Genomic DNA, 14,846 nt, shown 5'->3' with positions numbered 1-14,846 from the left:
TTCCTGCTAGCCATTACATGATCATGCATTTCAAATTTCCACAAGTGTGTTTGAAGTTTCATTTTATAGGAGAGATTCAGGATTAGTTGTTAGTCCTTATAACAGCAATCATAAGTAAGGCAGAGAATAAAAGATTTTCTTGTTTAATCTCTTCATATTAGAGATGAAGCATTTAAAGCCCCAAATGAAGTGACTTGTCTGAGCTTGTAACACATGTTGATGCCAGAATTCTTGCCTCTCTTGTCCCTTTCAGGCTGCCTGAGGTGTAGGTTCTTTCTTATATACAACTCTTACTTGTTGGCTTATCATTTATTATTGAGAAATGTTCTGATAATTCACCATCTTTTCATACTGTTTCTCATTGTAATGTACAAGATAGTATTTTATACTTGCGATTCATATGGTACATTCATTGGATGCCTACTATATGCCAAGTGAGCCAGGGAGACTGTCATCCCTCTTTTTGGAGTAAACAGATGAGTGCAAAAACCATACCCGGAAGGAAATAATTACATGGAGATTTACCAACAGGGTTGAATTGCACTACGTTCTACTTCGAGAGAATCAGAGGAGGCCTCCTTAAAGAAGTAATGCTTATACAAAGACCTTGAGGCCTTGAAGATGTTTGAAACTGACCATATTAGGGGGACCATGGAGGGTCACTGAGTTGCAAAACGTGAACATCGCTTCTGGAAGCAAGGGCTTGGCCCTTTGGTAAAACTGAATTAAAGTGAGCATGGCTGGAGAAGATGCAGAAGATGAGGTGGGACTAAGTTGGCAACACCCAGCAACCATGCAAAGTGTTTTGGTCTTTATCCTGACCGCAGTGGGCAACCATCTAAGGGTTTTAATTCTTAATGTTTCACAATGCCTGGGCTGCTGAGCCCTTTCCTTACCAAATTATATCAGTTAAGTGATTGAAATGTATCTGTTGAGTGATTAGCCCCACCCAAGAGAAAGAATTTTGTATTGGAAGTCAGTGAGAGGAATACAAAAATGTGCTTAATTGTGATTAGCAAAATAGTCTGTTGCTGGAGTGTTTATTCTGAATACATATATTTGCAGAATCCCTGCAAATATAAATAAAGATGTGAATCAAATATTTTAGTAAATTAGTACATATTGTACAAAATAGTCTGTTGGAGGTCTAGAAGGTGTAGCTTCCCCAAAGGCTTTTTCTTTGTTTTATTTTATTTTTATTTAAAAAATTTTTTCCCCCAAGCTTTTTTTTTAATGGCTTGGAGCTTGCTAGGGCCTGAGAATATTCAGCTGTGCTGACTTTGCTGGAATAATTGCAGCTTTGTGATTTAATAAGCCCTTCTGGTGATAGCTGATTCCTTTCTGTAGGCAGCTGGGTTAGTTTGGTGGCAGTGCCAGGCTGAGCTCCGCAGCCCCCAGGCTAAACCCCTGAAGCTAATTTGGGAATCATAAGGTAGAATTGAGGAGGACCATGCAGCCAGATCCCTGTAACTTAACACCGGAGCTGTTGAGGCAGCAGCTTTACTACTCTTTGGGAACAGCATTGCAATATTAGGACCACCTTTAGGACTAATATCTTATATTAGGTTTGGAATCATTATTTTTTGGTGATGAAGGGAATTTTTGAAATTCTAGATGACAAAGTCTAATCCTAAAATTAATACAAACTTTGATGTAAACTGTTATTTTTTTTGCGGTACGCGGGCCTCTCACTGTTGTGGCCTCTCCCGTTGCGGAGCACAGGCTCCAGACGCGCAGGCTCAGCGGCCATGGCTCATGGGCCCAGCCGCTCCGCGGCATGTGGGATCTTCCCGGACCGGGGCACGAAGCCGTCTCCCCTGCATCGGCAGGCGGCCTCTCAACCACTGCGCCACCAGGGAAGCGCCTAAACTGTTATTTATATTATCTTGTTACTGGTAGTTTGCTTGGTTATTTTTCAAAGACTAGATGTATTTTAATCATCATAACTGCAATGCCTTATTTTTAAAAAATGTACTCTGTGGGCCAGGTGTTGTTTTAGGTATCATGCCCATATTCTGTCTCATATATTACCATCAAAATATCATTACTATTTTACAGATGAGGGGGTGATGGAGGCTAAATGACTTGTCCAGTGCAAGACATCTGGGTAAGCCGGGTTTGGAACCCCAAGAATAGTTCTCTATTAATTCTAGCTTAAAATTATAAGCAACGGAAATCTTTGGATGCAGAAATACTAAATGTGAAAGGTAGTTCCTGGAATACTGCACGGGTGGGTAAAAGAGTCTGTCCTACTTCCCTGGTGGCGCAGTGGTTAAGAATCCACCTTCCGGGCTTCCCTGGTGGCACAGTGGTTGAGAGTCTGCCTGCCGATGCAGGGGACACGGGTTCGTGCCCCAGTCCGGGAAGATCTCACATGCCGCGGAGCGGCTGGGCCCGTGAGCCATGGCCGCTGAGCCTGTGCGTCTGGAGCCTGTGCTCCGCAACGGGAGAGGCCACAACAGTGAGAGGCCCGCGTACCGCAAAAAAAAAAAAAAAGAAAGAAAAAAAGAATCCACCTGCCAACGCAGGGGACACGGGTTCGAACCCTGGTACAGGAAGATCCCACATACTGCGGAGCACCTAAGCCCGTGTGCCACAACTACTGATCTGGCGCTCTAGAGCCCACGAGCTGCAACTACTGAGCCCGTGTGCTACAGCTACTGAAGCCCACACGCCTAGAGCCCATGCTCTGCAACAAGAGAAGCTACCGCAATGAGAAACCTGTGCACTGCAAAGAAGAGTAGCCCCCGCTCGCTGCAACTAGAGAAAGCCTGGGTGCAGCAGTGAAGACCTAACTCCTAGTTTGTGAACTTGAACACAGTTCATAAACTTGAACAAAACCTGGTCTTCACAACCTTGTGAGATGTGTACATGCCCACCCTCCCCTTTTTGCTGTATTTTCCTTGGGCAGTGAGGTCTGCTGTGCTTGGGATAGACAGAGGGCTTTTAAGGACTGACTGAAGGTCAGCCCCCAGAAAACTAAGGATGCTGGGGCCAGAGATGTGTTGGTTATACTCTGTGTAACCAACAGTAGTGAGGGTGGGCCAGGCCCTAGAGGGGCAGGGGAGAGCAGAGCCTAGCTTCTCTGCACATCTTGTACCCTCTGTGCTTCCTGCCTTCCTTTACTGGGTCTTCATGTGGAATTCCTATCCACAAGTATAGGTAGTTCAAGAGTAATCCTTTTTCTTTCCCTTCCACTGGCAGCCATAGAATATTGGGACTTTCTTAGGCTTCAGGATAATTCTCTTTGGTAGAGACAGCCTGCTAATGATAAGTAATGATAGCTTTTATGCTGTTATGTGTACAATTTCATTTGATTCTTGTAACGGCCCTGTGATGTAGGTAAGGTTAGTTTATTTTCTTATAAATGAAGAAACTGAGGCTCCATTCTGATGCAAACCACCTTTCTTATCTGACCTGCTGTCAGAGTCTTAACTGAACATCCAAGCACTCTGGGCTCTCTTCAGTCTTTTCTCCACATGGTACCCAGGGAAATTGTTATTTATTTTTAATTAAAATTTTTTTTCAGTTTTATTGAGATATAATTCACACATAACATTGCATAAAATACAACATGGTGATTTGATGTATGTATGTATTGAAAAATGTTCACCACAGTAAGTTTAGTTAACATCCATTACCTCACATAGTTAATTTTTTTTTTACTCATGTTAACATTTTTTTTTTGGCTGCATCATGCAGCATGTGGGGTCTTAGTTCCCCAACCAGAGATTGAACCCATGCCCACTGCAGTGGAAGTATGGAGTCCTAACCACTGGACCACCAGGGAATTCCCTACTTGTGTTTTAAGATTTATTGTCTTAGCGACCTTAAAATATACAGTGCAGTATTGTTAACTATAGTCGTCATGTTGTACATTACATCTCCAGAACTTATTTATCTTATAACTGGACCACCTTCACCTATTTCTCCCACCCCTCACCCCCACCTCTGGCAACACCAATCTGTTCTCTGTTTCTTTTTTTTTTTTTTTTTTTTTTTTTTGCGGTACGCGGGCCTCTCACTGTTGTGGCCTCTCCCGTTGCGGAGCACAGGCTCTGGACGCGCAGGCTCAGCGGCCATGGCTCACGGGCCCAGCCACTCCACGGCATGTGGGATCTTCCCGGACCGGGGCACGAACCCGCGTCCCCTGCATCAGCAGGCGGACTCTCAACCACTGCGCCACCAGGGAAGCCCTGTTCTCTGTTTCTAAGAGTTCAGGTTTTTAGATTCTACATATGTGTCCTACAGTATTTGCCTTTCTCTGACTGACTTATTTCTCTTAGCATAATGCCCACAAGGTCCATCTATGTTGTCGCAAATGTCAGGATTTCCTTCTTTTTTATGGTTGAGTAATATTCCATTGTGTACATACCACATTTACTTTATCCATTCATTCATCAGTGGACATTTAGGTTGTTTCCATGTCTTGGCTATGGTAAACAATGCTGCAGTGAACATGGGTTTGTAGATATCTCTTTAGCACAGTGATTTAACTTCCTTTAGATATATACCCAGACGTGGAATTGCTGGATGATATGGTAGTTCTATTTTTAATTTTTTGAGGAACCTCCATACTGTTTTCCATAGTGCCTATACCAGGGAAACTTTAAAAACGTAATCGGATCGTTCCACTTTCCTGCTTAAACTCTTTCTTGAACCTGTTCCTCTCTTTTCCCTTTGACTTTGCAGCCATGCTCCCTTCAGCATCAGTGACCTGTAATGTTTCCTCTACTGTAATGTCATCCTTCACCAGAGCTTTTAAATCTCTACTTATCCTTCAGGTTGTGGATACCTTTTCTTTAGGGCCCTTATCATAGTGTATAATTACATATTTGTGTTTATCCCACCACACTTTAAGCCCGTGAGGGTAAAAGAACATGTCTCTTTTCATGGCCCTTATATTCCCATTGCCTGGCATGAGTAAGCAATAAATAAAGATTTACTGAAGGGAGAAATGAAGCTCAGGAAATTAAATATCTTGCCTAATGTACTAAATGGTGTTACTTTTACTAGAATATAAGCACCATGAGGGAAGGAATTTTGGCTCCTTTTTTTTTTTTTTACTGCTACATCCTTGGTATCTTCAACAGTGCCTGGCTCCTAGTAGTAAATATTTATTGAATATTGATTGTACTTAGATGCAATTCCAAAGATTTCTTATCCAAATCCAGGATTTTTCTCCTCTTTGTGCCAAATCTGTCTGAAAATGGGGATTTGGAAGTAGCTAGTTTCTCTGTGTAGTAGAGAAATCTGAGAGTTGCAACTCAGTAAGGTGGCTTTGCTCTCTCTGTGTACAAGTCTTAAAGGGCATCCAAATGTCATCGGACAAACAACAGTATCTGTTCTACACGTTGCACACCCCTTTTTACAGGCTGCCAAGCTAGATATTGATGTCCTCCACCCTGCCTCTTTTCTAAATCCCTTGAACAACATGTTGAATATCCATCAGAACAATTCTTCTACCAGCTTTTATTTAACCATTTGCAGACTTAACAGTATACCGTTCTCAAAAAAATTCACTTAAATGACCAGACTAGAAACAATTTAGTGATCTGCTAGAAAACCTTTTCATCTTGAAGGTACCAGAAAATCAGGTGTTATTTACTATTTGAGTTTAGGGAATGGCCATTTTTTATTCCACTCAATATATCTCTGTCTTTAAGATCTTCACATTTGTTGAATATTTTCCTTGTTGGGGGCTAAACAGTCTTAGTGTTAAGATATGATTATGCAAAGATTTGTGCTTCATCTTCACAGAGCTTGAGTCATACAACATCACCAAGGATTGTTTATTTATTATAGCCGCCACCCACAGTCCTGAAGTCAAGTCACAGTTTGTGATGAGTAATGATTTGTGCAGAGTACATATGTCAACATGGAAGTACCAATGTCTGGTGGCAGCCATGGCAGGCTTCCCCCTCTCTTCGAAAAAAAATTCTGTTTCCAGAGATTGAGTATGGAGGGAGAGAAGATGGTTCCTAGTTTGTGGCAGCAGACCTGGAACTGCAAGGTAGGGTGCTGGTCATGGAAAGACCTGGTTTCTAGTCTTGACTCTGACATATTATTTGGGGCAAGTGCTGGGCTTGGAGATTGGGCTCCTCTTCATCCATGAATCCTGTTGACTTCTTCTAACTTTAAAAGCTGTTCATGTTATCTTTAGCATGCTAATTCTTTTAATTGAGAAATTGATTGGCTGGAAGCTAATTTAAGTTCTGATTTTGAGTAATCTCATGTTCATAGCCACTGTGTTAGCCATCTAAGGGGAAGTTAGCAATTTTTCTTGCTGGCTTTTAGCCTATTGCTAGACATCATTTCACCACATTTTTCCACTAAGATAGAGCAAGATTTTCTCTTTAAAAGACATCCTGGTCAACCCAGGGAATACTGTTCCCAACCAATTCCTTTTGAACATTAGTTTAACCCGTGATGGTTTTGGGGACTTGTTTGGGTAGGGGTTTTCAGCTTATCCTGGTCTTTCCCTGTGAATTCTGTTGGATCACTAGAGAATGTGGGGCAGCACACAGTTTAATGGCCTTAGAAATAGATACAGGGAAAATTAGAAGAATTAGTATCACATTCCTTTTTTTAAAAAATCCGTTAAAGTCCCTCTCAGAATTGTATTCTGTTCACTTGCGGATACTATAAGTTCTGGTACCCTTTGAATGGAACACATTACTTTGAAATGTGGGCAAAATGACTACTACACAGCAGACTCCAAATTGTTCTTTCAAGACTTCAGAGTACCCTATTTGTATTCTAAAGGAAGCGTTTAGTTCTTAAAGTCCAAAGAGATAAAGTGAGGTCAGAAAACCAGAGTGAGGAGTCCCTGGTCTTTGCAGACTGAGTGTGATATAACCTCAGAGAAGGAGAAGCGTTTGTATTTCCCTAGGTTTTTTTTCAAGATCTGCGACTTTTCCAAAGCCTTTGATCATCCTGCATTCTTCTAATTGGGGAACTGATCCCTAAGTCATGTGTTAAGGCGCTGATGTATGCAAGTCTTGGCCAAAACTGGAGTTCCACTGAATGGAACGACATGCTTCCTTTTTTTATTCTCCTCTGCCTTAGGATCCTGTCACCACATTGGGAAGATTAGACAGAAATTCTGTGCAGTTTATTTTCTTTTTGAACAAGTTACATTATGGAGGGACTTTTAAGCTGAAAGAAGAAAAGCTCCCTCTTTGTTTGAAGCAGCAGCGTGTAAGTTTCAACTTGTCTTGGACTTCCTTGGAGATGTTTTAAGATCCGGTGTAAACTTGCTGTGGTTTGCCTTTGGGCATCAAACTGTTTAGCTTGGCTCTATTGTATCTGTAATTGCTGCATTTTAATAATTACCCAATATTCTTGTCAGCAATTTGCAGTCTATATTTTTAATAGAACCGTTTGCCTTTCTTTTCCACAGGTTCATTCAGACCTGGTTTAAGCCCCAGATTAACGTGCACAGCTCCACAGAGCTTCTGCAGCTGCGGGCAGGGGGTGACACGAGCTCATTAAATATTCCCACAAGCCTCGTGCTGGTTATATAGTTTGTGTGCACCATAAAAATCCTCTGGGAAGTCATCTTCTTCTGAAATCTCCTTACAGGGTTTTGCTTTATAAAAGTTGCCCTTAGCATCTGTTGAAATAGCATATTCTTTTAGAGTTTTTCTTATTGATCCATTCAGGAAATCTAATTTAAAAAACATTTAAATTTAATTAATTAATTTATTTTTGGCTCTGTTGGGTCTTTGTTGCTGTGCGTGGGCTTTCTCTAGTTGTGGCGAGCGGGGGCTACTCTTCGTTGCGGTGCGCGGGCTTCTCATTGCGGTGGCTTCTCCTGGTGCAGAGCATGGGCTCTAGGCGTGCAGGCTCAGTAGTTGTGGCGCACAGGCTTCGTTGCTCTGCGCATGTGGGATCTTCCCGGACCAGGGCTCGAAACCATGTCCCCTGCATTGGCAGGTGGATTCTTAACCGCTGCGCCACCAGGGAAGCCCAGGAAATCTAATTCTTTGAAGGAAAAAAAAATAGGGACAAATTCTCTTTGCTGTCATTGACTTTTAGGTTAACAGAGGAGACTTCCATTACATCTGAGGTGATGTGGAATTATGGTGACAGAAATGTTGGACTTAAAGGGAAGATTGAAGTCGATTTTATGGTGTCCAAAATTGTGTCTATAATTTAGTCAGTTTTTGAGATAAGACCATTGTGCCACCAATGGATTGTGCCTCAATTTGACTGGCAATTTTTTTCCCTTAGTGATTCCACTCTTTAGCTTATCTCCTTTTTGTGTCCATTGTAGTGTTTATTTAGCAGCAAACAAAAGACTAAACTGGTTTTCCAGTAGCTAAGAATTATGTCAATAATCACACCCTACTTTCTCCACTTTCTTGGTATAAATATACCTCAAAGGGAATGGACAAGCATGATAATAATAGCTAACATTTATTCATTGCCTATTATGTGCTAGGCACTGTTGTAAGCAATGTATATATATTAACTCCTTTAATCCTCACAGCAGTCCATAGGATAGTTTCATGCATGAAGAGTATTCTGGTCAACATCACCAATTTGGTAGGTGGCAGAGTGGATCCACATTTAGGCAGACCTTTAACTGCCATCATAATCTATATTTACTCACACTAGGCTTTTAAAATCACTGTCATACCAAGATTGAACTGCAGTATCTCCTGCATATGTAATAGTTTAGTTTTAAAGCATATCTAAAAATTATTTTTGAAATTAGGACTTTATTGTTATTTCTGGGTAGGTAATACTTGTAAAACCCAAATGGGAGTTCAGTGAAAAGGTTCCTGCCCCCTCCCACCACTGTCCCCCAATCACCCTGTTTCTCTCCTTCTCAGGGCCATTAGTGTTACTACTGCAGGGAACCATTTTAAATATCTTTCTTTTAACAATGGATGCAGTGAACTCAGACCATTTGATTAGAAACTCATTTTTCCATTGTTTTTATATTTTTCTACTGTATCTACAAGTGCCCAAACTGGCTTTGTCTCTAAAGGTAGCAAACTGGTTCTGGGGATGCAATTTTCTGGATGAGAGTCACAAGGCTGCAATGTCTAGCTCTTTGAGGTGGGTCCTAGAAACTCTGTGATCTTGCTTTGCCCAGGGCTTAGATCAGGCAGGGTCTTTATACTTTTTTCCAGTTGTTGGATAATTTTTTTTCCTGTTAACAGGAATCATGTCCTCACACAATGCCTGGAACATAGTAGGTGCTCTGTAAACATTTGTTGAATTGCAACTTCTATGGATTGTGCCAGGCTCAACGAGATAAGGCTGGAAATACTTTGGAGTGTCTAAATGAGGTGATCTTTAGGGCCATAGGAGGATATTCCAGTTCAGCAAACCTTCACAAAACTCACCAGTCAAGGCTCTGTATAGGAAAAGTTTAGAAAAGACCTTCTGGATCCTCTAAGCATGCAATCAGATAGTCTCAGATGGGGCTGAGAGACAGGGAGAGACATTTTTGCTTATTAAAATGTTGGCAAACAGTTGAAATAAGAATCTTGTCTTTTAATGTTTCTTTATTTTTTCAGGTTGACTCTAAATGTGTTTCAATTTGATCCCTGTGATAACTCTGTCACTATAACATTAGATTGAGTTCTTTTTTAAAAAAAAATTTATTGAAATATAGCTGATTTACAATGTTGTGTTAATTTCTGCTGTACAGCAAAGTGATTCAGTTATACACATATATATTCTTTTTCACATTCTTTTCCATCATGGTTTATCACAGGATATTGAATACAGCTCCTTGTGCTATACAGTAGGACCTTGTTGTTTATCAATCCTATATATGATAGTTTGCATCTTAGATTGAGTTCTAATCAGAGTTGTTTGTGTTTTTTTTGCTGGCACTAGGGAGTTCATGTATCAAGTGTCACTGATTATTTTATAACTGATGATGTTATATTATAGGTGTACCTTGATTTTCTTCTATATTCTTGAAAATTTTATATAAAACCAAAGATTTAAAATGTCAAAACAGCATGTATTTGCAGAAGTATTTGCTATAAAATTCTTTATTAGGTAATTACCTCCCCTGCATCCCCAACATTTGCTTGAGTGCTGTCTAGGCACACAAGATAAATTTATCTTATACTATTTAGAAATTTTTCATTTCACTTTGATGTGTATTTATCAAAAGAAATACCTGCATTAAGTTTTCTTCTTAAAATGTTTATTTTTATAGGCAATTTGAAAATTGGCAAGAAAGATTTTAAGGCCACTTCCAATTTGCAAAGATTATTTATAATCTGAAGAACTGCAGGCTGAGCTGACTGAACGGGACACACTTTTGGAGAAATAAAAATGGCTTCTCACTGTGTGATTGCCATGTTTGCCCTGATGAGTTCCTGTTTAGCAACTGCAGGTAAGTTGCATAATATAAATTGCATGTTCATTATATTCTTTTGGATATATTTTTCTTCAATCTCTTCAGTTTAGAAACATTTAGGACATGGGATATTTATATAAAACTTGAATATTTGTGTTCTTCAAGGAAATAAAATATTTGACTACTCTACAGATACATAGTATGTTTGCCCATGTTCTATTTTACTAGACAAGTGCTAGACATTCTAATGTCAGTAACACAGATACCTAACTAACCTTCAGTGTTGAGGTGGCTAGAGATCAAATATGCGGTTTAATACCACTTAATTTTGTTACATGCATTGATTACATTTACTTTCTTGTCGTAAATAAGAATTTCAAGAAAGCCTTTTTGTTCTTTATTACAAAATAAATAGATCTTTTACATAGAGGTGACACTCCTAGCATAGGCTACTTAGGAAATATTTAATTTTGCCTATTTCAGGTAATTTTTTAAAAAGTAATTTTTAAAAAAGTACGGAGGGAATTCTCTGGCGTTCCAGTGGTTAGGACTCCGTACTTTCATTGCCGAGGGCCCGGGTTGGGGGACTGGGATCCCACAGGCCACGTGGTGCGACCAAAAACAAAACAAAATAAAAAAATTAAAAATGTACGGAAATACACTGTGCTTCCTAGAGGCCATCAAAATGGGAGCTCAGAGATGAGAAGCAAATGATTTGGTTGGAACATTGTTGCTTAAATAAGAGTGTCAGATCCCCTAGGCAAGGTCTTAGTGTGGCAGTCAGGGTTACTTAACAAATTTGGAAACTTAATTTGCTCTATTTTGTTATAATTTGCTTTGTGTCTCTTCTATAATGAACTACATAGAACTAATTTGTTGGGCCAGTTCTGGAAACTGGCTGGCCTCAAGAAGAAACACATTGACTTAAAAAATGATTAGCCTCTTGGCTTTAGCTGTTGAATTGCACATACAGATTACATGAGAGTGATAATAATAACCATGTATTGAGTGTGCACTGCAGCCAGGTACTGTGCTAAACAATTATAGCCTCTAACAATGAGCAAGGATATTCTTAGTTCATGAGCTCACTTAGTCACAACTCTGCTCTTCACCTCTGCGTTATACTGAAGAAGCGGGACCACCATTAATGCTCTAGTTAACTCAGACCAGGAGTCATATGCAAGCACAGACTGAGTGGAAGCCAGTTTGCAGAAACTGGTTTGTGAGATTGGAAAGCAGAATGTTCTCCTTGTTGCAAATATCTTGAGAGAAAGTTGCTAGTATTTTTTTTTTTTTGAATGCTGGTGTGTGAATTTGAACTGCCCATTCTCTCTGTCAGCAGTTTCATTTTGTCTCATGATTGAAAAGTTATTTGCCTTTTAGCCTGTGTATTAAAACTTATCTTAATTAAAATCTCACTGAAAAGTAGTAGAAAAAAAAAAGAGAAATGGCTTGATGGAAAAATGTGCTGTTTTGATGACAAGTTGTATAATTATACCTGGTGGGTTTGAGGCAGAATTTTCTGCTTTCACTGATAAAAAAACATAACTTAAGAAGGTACTTCATGGGAATGTGGTGAGTTTGGTGGTTCTGTATAGCCTTGATGTATTTGATAGTGAATCAGTTTTGCTTGAGACCTTCCTTCCTCTTTCCAGCCACTGGTAAAAATTTTTTTTGAGTTGTGTACACACTGAAAGCTTTGCTGAAGTGTACAGTAAGATTGAAGGTACAGTAGAATTACAGATTTTATAACAAACTGAGGCAACTGATCAATAGTACAGAGGTAGAGATGCTTTTTTGAACAAGCTGATGGGCCAAATGAATGAAGAAGGGAGAAACGTTTTGTGTATAATACTGACATCCAGTAGCTTTCGGTATAGGCTCAGCATACTTTGCAAAATACTTTTTTGGGGCATTCTGCATGAGCTGAATTTCAAGAAGATAGTAGAAGATAATATAATAATGAATATTTATAATAATTAATTAATTACTGTGTATCAGGCCCTGTTCAAAGTGCTTTAAATGTATTATCTCATTCCATCCTCATAACTCCCCTAAGAAATGTAGGTTCTTTGTTTATTCTCAGTTTATAGATGGGGAAACAAGCATAGACAGGTTAAGTAACTTCCTCAAGGTCATACAACTACTAAGTGGCAGATTTAACCATAAACCTACTGAGTCTAGGTCTACAGATTGAGCCTTTAATCTCTACACGATGAGGGAGTCTTGATCAGAAAGGTGTTTTAAAAAAATGATAATGGGTTTGCTGTGTGTCATCTGTGCCCTCTTGAAGCGTCAAGTAAATCACTTATTCACTGAGTCTCCACTGAGTGCAAAGCACAGTACTAGTCACTTAGGGATATAGAAAGAAATGTAAGATTCATCCTTCTTTTGAGTCGCTTATACTTTAGTTTGGCATATAAAATATAACCAATGCATGGTGAGGAAAAGCCAGAAGACCTCAGGGGGGTCAGGAGGGTGGATAAGAGCAGCTGGGGAGGGCTTTGTGGAAGCCTAGGTGTTGAGCTGTGTTTTGAAGACCAGGCAGAATCTAGAAAGGGAAAGGCATTGGGGTGAGCAGAGGGGAGAACAGTGCTTAGCACAGAACATGGCAGTTAGGTGCTTGATGTTGTTTTAAAGAACGGATGACCCAGAGAACTGGTTGGGAATCTAGAGGAGGTCTGTTTGGAAGGAAGGATGGGGGTAGATTGTGGAGGACCTTAAATGTGAGAACAAGGCTGTGGATTTCATTCTGAGGTTTGGATTCTCTCTTCTTCCATCCCCCTGTAGCCAAAAGCATGCACTGTTTAATCTTAGAATTCAAACTGCAGCCTCACAAAGTTAGACTGAGAATATGGCCTTCTTGGCTACAAAGGCAACAGTGCCTGGCACATAGGCTGACATTCAGCTAGGGCTTGCTCTCTGCCAGCTAATTTATTTTGTTTTTATAAGAAAACCCTGTGAGGTGGTATTAGTTTTACTGTCATCATCTGCATTTTACTCACAAGGAAACTGGGACTCAGTAACTAATAAGTGGGCCTTCCCTGGTGGTCCAGTGGTAATGAATCCGTCTTACAATGCAGTGGGTGCGGGTTTGATCCCTGGTCAGGGAACTAAGATCCCACATGCCGTGGGGCAACTAGGCCCGCGTGCCACAACTACTGAGCCCACGCGCCCTGGAGCCTGTGCACCGCAACTAGAGAAGAGAAAACCCGAATGCCACAACTAGAGAGAAGCCTGCACACCACAACGAAGAGGCTGCGCCCTGCAACGAAAGATCCTGCGTGCCCAACTAAGACCTGACACAGCCAATAATAAATAAATAAATAATAAATCTTAAAAAAAAAAACATTTTATAAAAAAAATATCTAATAAGTGGCAGAGCAGGGACTTGAACCCAGGCAATTTGGCTCTAGACTCCAGCCCATCCACCACTCCACTAGAGCCTCTACGTAGGAGACACTCCGTGGGGAATGAATGAGCCTCCTCCCTTGATTGATTCAATACCAGATGCGTAGCCACCAGTGAGACATTCTGGAACCAGATGAAACCCCTTTGGCCTCAGAAGAGACGTATGTAAGTCATCAGAATGGAAAGACCCTCAAGTAATGGGCCGCCTTTATGCGTGTTCTTCTTTCACTGATGGGGCTGTGGAGCTCTACTGTAGGGTTCTTGGCAGCAGAAGGGGTGAAGTCCTCCTTTAGACATGCGGCCAGGGGGGAGAGGAGCACAGCACCTAAACTGAGCCGGAGCTGGGACAGTAGGTGCCTGCGTGTGGGCCTTCAGGGAAAGCCTTCCTTCCCTGCTTGTGGCTGGGGGTGGGTGAAGGAGGCGGAGGCAGAAGCCACAGCCCAGGGTTAGTGGTTGCTTTGACAAAACTCATACTTTTCCTTCCCTCCCTTGTTCCTTGGTTATTGTACAGCCTGTGGGGAGAGAGGGCCATGCTCTTGGTGAACAAGAACTGTGTAAGGACCGTAATGCCTTCTGATTAGCAATTACCTTAGGTTTTTGGTGCCTTATCTTAGGTCCTGTAGTGTAGCTAAGAAAAGTGGGAAGTTATAAAGGTAAATGCTTGTTCCTGTCGGCTTAAGGCTCACTAAATTTTCACTTTAAAAACTGTTCTGCTACACATCTTTAAAAAATATTAACTGCTGCCTCTGAGGCTTGCCAGTGTTAGGTAGGGCTGTGTTCCCAGGAGCCTTAATAATGAGAAAAAGAGGCACGTATGGAGAATTCAGGGAAAACAATTTGGTGGGAGGGGATAGACTTGTCTGTGCCCTACTGGTCCCTTGTGTCAGGCCAAAGGGGTGCTGCTGAGGGGAACTCTGCAGAAACGCTGCTGGCCTCTGTGCTGGCCAGTGTTGATGGCTTAGATCTTTCCCTCATTCCGTGGTTTCCATTTGGTGCCTAGGTGCATCCTTTTGGATGCTTGCCTATGATCCGCACACACATTTATTTCTATTGAACAAACTCATTTCTTTTTATCTTTATTCCAGGATGTACCTGGAATTCC

At 40.9% G+C, this 14,846-nt stretch overlaps 1 protein-coding gene across 1 annotated transcript in view; it reads left to right on the top strand.

The window, feature by feature from the left end:
- TGFBR3 (transforming growth factor beta receptor 3) overlaps positions 1-14,846 on the top strand; it is a 216,109-nt gene that overhangs the window by 21,943 nt on the left and 179,320 nt on the right. Inside the window, exon 2 of the mRNA XM_007468528.1 lies at positions 10,190-10,369. Within this exon, the coding sequence (XP_007468590.1) occupies positions 10,309-10,369 (61 nt within the window). The 5' untranslated portion in view covers positions 10,190-10,308. The remainder of the gene's footprint in view (positions 1-10,189; positions 10,370-14,846) is intronic.

The sequence above is a fragment of the Lipotes vexillifer genome, unplaced genomic scaffold (genome assembly GCF_000442215.2).
Source record: "Lipotes vexillifer unplaced genomic scaffold, Lipotes_vexillifer_v1.1 scaffold490, whole genome shotgun sequence".
NCBI lineage: Eukaryota > Metazoa > Chordata > Mammalia > Artiodactyla > Lipotidae > Lipotes > Lipotes vexillifer.
The sequence above is the reverse complement of the archived record's forward strand: the minus strand, read 5'-3'. Positions and strand labels throughout refer to the sequence as shown.